Below are 9,778 nucleotides of genomic sequence, written 5' to 3' on the forward strand. Positions count from 1 at the left end.
ACCTTTAATTTCTCAATATATGTACAACGAAATAGTTTTATTTTATATAGCATTTATTTTATATATTTTTTAATATATGATTATATATGAGATACGAGTCTTAAAGCTAAAAAACGCTATATAAACCCAGTTGAATATGTTATTTGTATATTATGTCGATCTCCTAATAATTTAATTAAGATTATGCCCTTGCCTCAAGTTTCTTAGAGACTATTATCTTAAAAAAAGAATCTACGAGTCAAAGTTTCTATATTTATCTTGGTTATAATAAGAGTTGAAAAGATGTATGAAGGGAATAATAATATTGCAAAAGCTCTTGTACTGAAAGTATTAATATAAAAAAGCCAAGTTAGCGCGAACACGATGGGTAATTGTCGACGGAGCAATTTTCGATAAGATAACTATCTAATTGCGAGTAATCTTTCGCAAGTAAATCTGATATAAATTTTTTAAATTTCATATCCTGCGCGTCGATCGATGACTTCCTTTCTACTATGAGTTTGCGCTTCTTGGCTTGTAATTTATTTGTCTGTTGAATTGTTTCAGCATTAATTTGTGCTTTTCGCGTTTCGGCATTGATCTGTACTTTTCGTGGCTCGGCATTAATCTGTGTTTTTCGCTTACGATTTTCTAACGAGTCGGAATTCTGAGTTTCCTCTCGTGCCCGACTCAACTCAGTAGTTAAATCGACCATCTTTTGTTCCCATTCTTCGAGATGCTTCCGCATTTCAGCCAACTGCATATCTTGATCATGTATCTTTCTGGCTTGCTTCTGTAACTTTAAAGTTTGCATCCGTATCCGACAGTCTTGTCTCTGTACCCTGAGCTTCATTTGGCTCATTTGGTTTCTTACAGTCAAGAAGAATACCTTGTTTCTTTTTGTACGGTTATTAATCTTTTTAAATGTCTGACTGAGTTTTTCCGAACAAGTTAAACCATGGTTGTTGTAATGTGGCAGTGTTGGGTTATTTATATTTCTACTATGAGAGATCATAACGCCACCAGGAAGATCGTACGAGTTCACAGTGCCAACCATAGATGTACAAATATTGTGCTTTAAATCTGGCAGAATTTTCTCGTCAAAATGTTCCATTGCCATGCTGCTTATATCTCGCAACTCTTGAAGTATCTCGTGCGCTCTAGGTGGTGTCTTTGTCTCTCGAATTAATCGAAGCACTCGGAAAATTTCATCAATTACCTGATAATCAAATATTTTTATTTACCATTAAATATTTTTAATTATTTTTTGTACTAATGATAATTGCAATGCCTACAATATAAAAATTACCTTTCCTGGAATAAAGCAACAAACATTTAGATCCACATATTTGATAAAAGTCATTGATAGCATAGAAATTCTCGTTTCTATTGCTGTCAATATATCACAATGACGTGCAAGAGGATGACTTCTCCGCTCAGATTCCCGTCTCGGTAACTTGCTTTTAACAGCACGAAGGCATTGGGCATGATACTTTTCCATAAGATTAAAGCCACGGTTCAGTAACTTTCTGCAGATCCGATCAAATTGTCTACAAACCTGTTTCAAAGTAGAAATATTCTTAGATTTGCTTCATAGATAATGTAACCAAAGGAGAATTTTCTTCTAGAAAATATTAAAAGATGATCTTACAATCCTATATTTAGAAATTTCATCGTAAGAAAGATTCGAAAGGATCGCCTCCAGACAAACATCAGGAAGATTTATCAGTTGCAACTGCATATTATCGTCCGATTGTTGAGCGGCTGAATCGAACGAATATCTCAATTGCTCATAATTATCAACCATATCGATTGGCGTACCCTTCCATTCCATTCTGTACAATGTGAAAGATCCACTTCTTGGCACGAAATTACACTACTTCGCAATGTTTTTACTAACTGAACGACCTATAAACAAATATAACACGACCTTCGATGATCCCCAGCAGCGCTGCGATCAGCTGCGACAGAAAGAAGTCTGAGATGGGCCATACCGTCATTTGTCATACGACGCTTTTTCTAGGCCGAACAGTAGCGCTATCTGGATCCATTTTAGAGCCGACGGAACTACATGGCCAGTTCCAAGATCTATAGAGAGAAGGTTACCTCAGGCAAACCGGTTGTGGGCAAGGGACGATGAAGTAAGGGGGGAGCTAGAAATAGCTTGTTGGCGAGGGGCGACGAAGGAAGGGGAGAGCATGATGATCTCATCGGCTAACAGTAGCTGTCTCTCTCGCACGCTTTAGTGTTTTCTCTCTCGCTCCTTTAATATAGAAATGCTTTGAGTTTTTATCGAAAAAATACTTTTATTTTGTAAAATATTGATAGCACTGGAAATTGCGTAATAAAAATTGAAAAGTAAATTAGAAAGGCGCTATAAATTACATATATTGCAAATTATAGCGCTAGATATTTAACGTTTATAATGTTAAATATCGCTGCAACAGATGCATTTGTGATACAAATTGTTTTGTACTCGTATTTAGACTGTAATATCAATGAAAATAAAATATAATTTGGGGATATACACAAAAAACATCATTTGTAAAGTAGTAAAATAAAAGAAAAAATAGTACATATTTAAAAATTATTTTTAAAGTAATATTTACTGTTTATATGCATTATTTACAAAAAAAAATAATATAAAGAAATTTATTTTTTATATTTAATTGTGAAAACCTCAAAAATTGTCAAGAAATTGTAACTGAAATTCAAATGTAAGTACAATTCTAGGATAATATAAAAAGCATCATACAGAAATTTATTATGATACAAACTTAAATAATGAAATTGTAATATATGTTTCAACATTGCAAATGTGAATATTTATATGATAAAATTTACAAAGTGTTAACAATTTTCAAATATTTGCTAATAAAATATTATTGAAATGTTTCTGTTGAAATCTTAAAATAATTCTTTAAAACAAATATGATGGGGTATATATTAGGGATCATTAAATATGCGGCAACATTGTGATTATAAAATTTTATAAGTATCTATAATAAAAATTAAGTATAATAAACATATTAAGTATATAAGTATAATAATAAAATTTTTATAAGTATCTATAATAATAAAAATACATATATGTTGTATTAATCTGTTAATATAAAGAAATTTATTTGCGTTAAATTAATTAATAATTTTTTTATATTAACAGATTAATACAACATATATGTATTTTTATTATTATAGATACTTATAAAAATTTTATTATTATACTTATATACTTATTATGTTAATTATACTTAATTTTTATTATAGATACTTATAAAATTTTATAATCACAATGTTGCCGCATATTTAATGATCCCTAATATATACCCCATCATATTTGTTTTAAAGAATTATTTTAAGATTTCAACAGAAACATTTCAATAATATTTTATTAGCAAATATTTGAAAATTGTTAACACTTTGTAAATTTTATCATATAAATATTCACATTTGAAATGTTAAAACATATATTACAATTTTATTATTTAAGTTTGTATCATAATAAATTTCTGTATGATGCTTTTTATATTATCCTAGAATTGTACTTACATTTGAATTTCAGTTACAATTTCTTGACAATTTTTGAGGTTTTCACAATTAAATATAAAAAATAAATTTCTTTATATTATTTTTTTTTGTAAATAATGCATATAAACAGTAAATATTATTTTAAAAATAATTTTTAAATATGTACTATTTTTTCTTTTATTTTACTACTTTACAAATGATGTTTTTTGTGTATATCCCCAAATTATATTTTATTTTCATTGATATTACAGTCTAAATACGAGTACAAAACAATTTGTATCACAAATGCATCTGTTGCAGCGATATTTAACATTATAAACGTTAAATATCTAGCGCTATAATTTGCAATATATGTAATTTATAGCGCCTTTCTAATTTACTTTTCAATTTTTATTACGCAATTTCCAGTGCTATCAATATTTTACAAAATAAAAGTATTTTTTCGATAAAAACTCAAAGCATTTCTATATTAAAGGAGCGAGAGAGAAAACACTAAAGCGTGCGAGAGAGACAGCTACTGTTAGCCGATGAGATCATCATTGCCCCTCTTGCCGCTCACCCCGCTCAGCATGTGCTCCTCTTGCCGCGCGTCCCTCTTTGCGCGTGAGGTAACCTTCTCTCTATAGATCTTGGGCCAGTTCCACCATGGGCCTACTGGACGGCGATTTTAAGCCCTAACTACACCGAAGGATGATCCTGCTTGTGGTTCATCCGAGCGAGTAATGTAGACAAATTGAAAATCACATGCCCTAACTACACCAAAGGATGATCCTGCTTGTGGTTCATCCGAGCGAGTAATGTAGACGCATTGAAAATCACACTGAAGGCGAAAATGATCGGATGAGCCAGGGTCATCCTTCGATGTAGATAGGGCATTAGGAAAAAAAGGGTATAAGCTGAGAGGCAGATGGTAGGAAGCTATTCTCATGTCTTCTGACATCAATATGGTGGCGGATATACGGGGATTTACACGGACTAAGGAATAAGCCGAGAGCACAAGCTTTTACATAAAGCATAACGCATAAGCATAAGGAAATTGATTGGTCTATATATAAGCATAAGCAAATGCATAAGGAAATGGACCAATCAATTTCCTTATGCTTATGCGTTATGCTTTATGCAAAAGTCTGTGCTCCGGCCAATAATGTCTACAATGAACGCCATAAACTCATAGCTTAATGATCACAAAGAACCAATCAGAAAGCAGATAGTTTTGCAGGCGCAAAAGAAGGATGAAGCGCACGTTTTACAGCTGTAAATCACGTAAATGCAATGGAAAAAAATGATTTAGTGTTCTTCTTTGCGGCAATTGCATGGGTGCAATTAGCCTCTTATTTGCAGTTAACAAAACAACGTAAAAGTGGAAATCAAAGATGGTGGATGCTACCAGATAAGCGAGAAAGACCTCATTTAGGAGCATACACTACTTTATTTTTAAAGTATAAACACTCAAATCATGAAGAATTTTTTAAAATAATGAGATTTACAATAGAACAATTTGAAGAACTGCTCAATTTGACTAGATTTACCTTGATAAAAACTAGTATGCGAGAATCTCTGGATCCTGAATTCCGTCTAGCATTTATAGTGTGGTATGTATATCGCTCTATTAAGTACGTTCATTTACATACATTCTCTCTATTTTCTATTAAATTGCATTGAGTAAAAAGAAACAGGAGGGAGCGTTTGGTCTTAAAAGTGCGGACAGAAGTGACTATGGTCGGTATTCATAGTCCGTTCTTATATTTAAGATTGTCTTAAGCACGGACTTATATTCGCTCTCTTCGTCACACATAGATTGTGTCTGACAAAGAGAGCGAATATAAGTTCGTGCTTAAGACGATCTTGAATATAAGAACGGACTATGAATACCGCCCTATATAAAGTGGTCGCTCAAGATGGCCGCTCAAGGGCGCCAATATTGAATGACTTGTTATGTTTAATTAGGAAATAATGTACAATTAAAAGAAAATAACTAAAATATGCAACAATAATACCAAATTTTAATGGCGTTTTTCATTGGGATTGCACTCGTGCAGTATTTCCATAAGAGCAATGTTAAAATCTAAAATCTAAATTTATATTAAATCCTTCGTCCTTACAAAAATTTATCCATGCATTTCTTTGATCCGGATTTTTCGGAAACCTGTTTGTGAGTGAAAATTATTTAGTAATTATTGTGAATCTACAATTTCACAATACTATACATATGATTATAATCTCCAAAATAAAAATCTCATTATTGTTAATAATACTAACCGATGAAACGTTATTCCATGATTTCGAGCTGCTGCTGTTATGCCACAAGCTCTACAGTATACCATTTTGATCGTTTATTTCCATACACTGTTGCATAAAAGACTATACACTGCATATTAATGCGTACGGCGTACGGTATGCCGCTTGCCGCTATGCTCGAGCATTCCCTCTCACTTTCAAAAAGTGGTCGCTCAAGATGGCTGCCATGACGTACATCCGTCCGCGGATTTACCTAGTCCTGGCTAGTATATGCTTCCTCCTGTTTCTTTTTACTCAATGTTAAATTGCATGTTCGCACTTTTTTACAGTTTTCTAGCATCAGGGGACAGTTTTCCTTCAATGGCCAGATACTAGTGCATAGGCAGATCAACATCTTATAAAATAATTACAAAAACATGCAATGTTATTTGGCAACGTCTTCAAGGAACATATTTGAAGCCTCCTTCTCAAAAGGAGTGGAAAAATATTGAGAAAGGTTTTTATGATCGATGAAATTTTCCCAATTATGTCGGAGCTCTAGATGGAAAGCACATTCGTGTGCAATGTCCACCCAATTCTGGTTCAGCATACAATAACTACAAAGAATATTATAGCATAGTATTGCTAGCTACATGTGATGCCAATTATGCATTTACTTTTGTAGACATTGGAGATTATGGTGAGAATACATCATTTGGTATTATTTTACAAAGTTTTTGAAATAATAACAAATTTTTAAATATGCATATAAAATATATATTTCAGGATCATTATCAGACACAAGTATCCTCAGTGCATCGGCATTTGGACGTGCCTTAAAACGTGATGAATTAGATCTGCCACCACCAAAGGTATTACCAAACTCAACATTGTTAGTCAATCACTACTTCGTGGGTGATGAAATTTTTCCCTTGCGGTTAAATCTAATTTCAAAAAAAGCTATCCTATATACTTCTTACAAAAAAATATGATATCAGGAAATGGCACCAAGTGGGACTAAAGAACTATGAAAAAACTTGTACACTATTTCTATAAAACTCTTCTATAAAACTCTTGTACATAAAGCTGTCGTATATATAATTAATTATATTATATATTATATTTTATTATATTTTACATATATTATACTATATATACTATATATATTATTAGATATACTATATATATTATAAAAAATAAAAAAAATATTTAAAAAATAAAAATATTTATTAAAAAACGCAAAAAAACTTGGCGCTGCTACACCTTAAAGTAATGAAATTAACATGTAGTTTACTGTAGCAGCGCCAAGTTTTTTTGCGTTTTTTAATTAATATTTTTATTTTTTAAATATTTTTTTTATTTTTTTATAATATATATAGTATATCTAATAATATATATAGTATATATAGTATAATATATGTAAAATATGATAAAATATAGTATATAATATAATTTATTATATTTACGACAGCTTTATGTACAAGAGTTTTATAGAAGAGTTTTATAGACATAGTGTACAAGTTTTTTCATAGTTCTTTAGTCCCACTTGGTGCCATTTCCTGATATCATATTTTTTTGTAAGAAGTATATAGGATAGCTTTTTTTGAAAATTTTAATATATATAACAAGATTTTTTAAAGGGTTTAATATATACGACAATTTTTTTGAAAAGTAAAACAATACTGTTTTGTTTTAGTTGTGACAAGAACGTGTACTTGGCGCCTTTTTTTTACCTTTTTTTAAAAAAGGTTTAAATATCATGATTAAATTTATCTATAAGAAATTTTAACACTTTTATATAAAGCTTTAACTTATATAATTTATATATTAACTTATATAACAAAGATCTATTTATATAATGTTATAAATAACGTTAGAAATTGAAAAAAAAAATTACATATGTTAGATGTGTAAGAATTTGGACAAAGGCACTAGGGAACTTTTCAAATCTTTCCCGGTGGAAGTGTTCTTTCGAAATATTTTACTCTTGCGGCGAAGAGATCTTTCGTCGACGGTCCTTCCCGACAGCGTGTTTCCGGTCTAGCGTGCGCGAGCGACTCCGAATTAAACCGGCCGAAATAAAACGTCTGTACACTTGTACTTGAGAAATCACTTTATTTGGAAGGAAATACGTATAATTGCCGGCTCCGAATTACAACTTTGATTTCGATAGCCAACACGACTCGACTCGCTCCGAATTATTCTTTAACGACTAGCCAGTGGTTTTCCCGACTCGACTGGCTTCTTCGACGACTACTTTACGAGCGTCTCGCATGGTCTCGCACGGAAACTATTCCGTTCGCACGCAGGTTCTCGATTCTTCGAGCACGTTCCATTAAGGGGTGGATTTCCGCCAAGGACCCGCTAAATCCGGTCGATTATTCCGGTTCGATAATCGATTGCGCTCGAGGCGCCAAGCGTTTTCTGAGCTGCCAGAAGGTGGCGCTCTCCCGCGTTCGATTCTGGAAGTTATCTTACAGATGCTGTGCACAATAGAGAAAATATTTCTAGTCTAATATGGCACTAAAAAAATCTTCAAAAAGTATATCTTCTTATTAGATATCGATTTTTTATATGCAGAACATCGACTGCAGTGCAAATTTCCCATAGGAAATAAAATTTAACTAATTATCTCGTTATACAGGGTGTTTTCGTAAATACCTAACACTGAGTACGCTACGAGATTCCTTGTATAAAAGTGAGTAATAAAAGTTCTTATAAAAAAAGTCGAGACACCAATAGTTTTTGAATGGTCAGCTGTTGAAGTTGACCAATTACGGAGCGGAACTATCGGGCGCTTAGGCATGGCTTCTGCAGCCTGCTTCGCAGCTCGTGGAATTCACGAGAATCGCGGGGGCGTCTCTCGTCTGTTCGAACGCGCCGTGCCTGAGCGCCCGATAGTTCTGCTCCGTAATTGGTTAACTTCAATAGCTCACTATTCAAAAACTATTGGTGTCTCGACTTTTTTGTAACAACTTTTATTATTTACTTTTATACAAGGAATCTTGTAGCGTACTCAGTGTTAGGTATTTACGAAACACCCTGTATATGTATTATCTGTAAGAAAAGATCGATTTGTTACTCTATTAATCCTTGGCGTGTTGTAGATATTGCTAATATTAATAAATTTTTTATGACTATGTAAAGACCGTATTACACTGTAGATTGCTTTAGGGGTTGAGGGTTAAGAACCGACCAATTAGCAGTTGCATATTAAACCTTGTAACGAATTTTACGATGCGGAGAATAACTCGTCGGTTCGTTAAGATTCGTTCGGCAATTTGTCGAAAGACTCCAAATTAGTAGTTTTTAGATAAATAATAAGTTTATTAAAAGTAAAGATGAAAATAATTACAAAAGAAACTCTGAGTACGCGAGTAATTATAAAAGAAACATCGCAACGGTGGTTGTAATTTGAGAATAACAAATCGGTTTAATAAGCGATGGTAGCGCGAAAATAAATATGTTCGAACGGAGTGCGCTCTCGGAATTTATAAATCTAACACGATCGGTGGGAAAAATAATACAAATTATAATACACGTACAATTGAGCAAAAGCGACTCGGTATCCTATTCAGGTAGCTACCTGTCGCTTTTGTTCAATTGTATGGCCGCATTCCAGTGATGGGGGGGTGTTATAACGTAGAACCTGATCGGCTCTTAGTAACAGTGCGGAATGCACATTGTTACAACCTACCCGGCCAGCTACTTTACTGTGATTGGTTGATTTCCTATACCTAACTTGCAGTTACAGTCTAAAACGGTTTTACGAATGCATCCCTCTTTTCACTTTTTACTTGTCCTTCTGGCAGTCAACATCGTCTAGAACGTAACGTTGGAGCGCATAGTTATTCCACGTGTTGAGTGTAATACGGAGTTTAGCAAATTATTCCAATTCCGAGGTATGTGCATAATTTTTAATTTTTCCCCGAATTTAAAATTACGAAGGAGCAATAGTAGCATGCAAAAAATTAATACGAAAAGTAATTAAATTTAAATGGTCTCCATCAATCTGATATTTCCACTGTTAAACATTAAACTTGGATATATGGCA

At 32.8% G+C, this 9,778-nt stretch overlaps 1 protein-coding gene across 1 annotated transcript; it reads right to left on the reverse strand.

Moving 5' to 3' along the window:
- Positions 1–32: 32 nt before the first annotated feature.
- On the reverse strand, positions 33–1,984 carry pall (pallbearer). Its single transcript, XM_012379257.2, has 3 exons — positions 1,631–1,984; positions 1,289–1,537; positions 33–1,198 (listed from the first exon to the last, which is right to left on the reverse strand). Exons 1-3 carry the CDS (start codon positions 1,811–1,813, stop codon positions 350–352), a joined length of 1,281 nt encoding a protein of 426 aa, XP_012234680.1. The 5' UTR covers positions 1,814–1,984; the 3' UTR covers positions 33–349.
- Between the last annotated feature and the right edge of the window lie 7,794 nt (positions 1,985–9,778).

Source organism: Linepithema humile, chromosome 5, assembly GCF_040581485.1.
Source record: "Linepithema humile isolate Giens D197 chromosome 5, Lhum_UNIL_v1.0, whole genome shotgun sequence".
NCBI classification, from domain to species: domain Eukaryota; kingdom Metazoa; phylum Arthropoda; class Insecta; order Hymenoptera; family Formicidae; genus Linepithema; species Linepithema humile.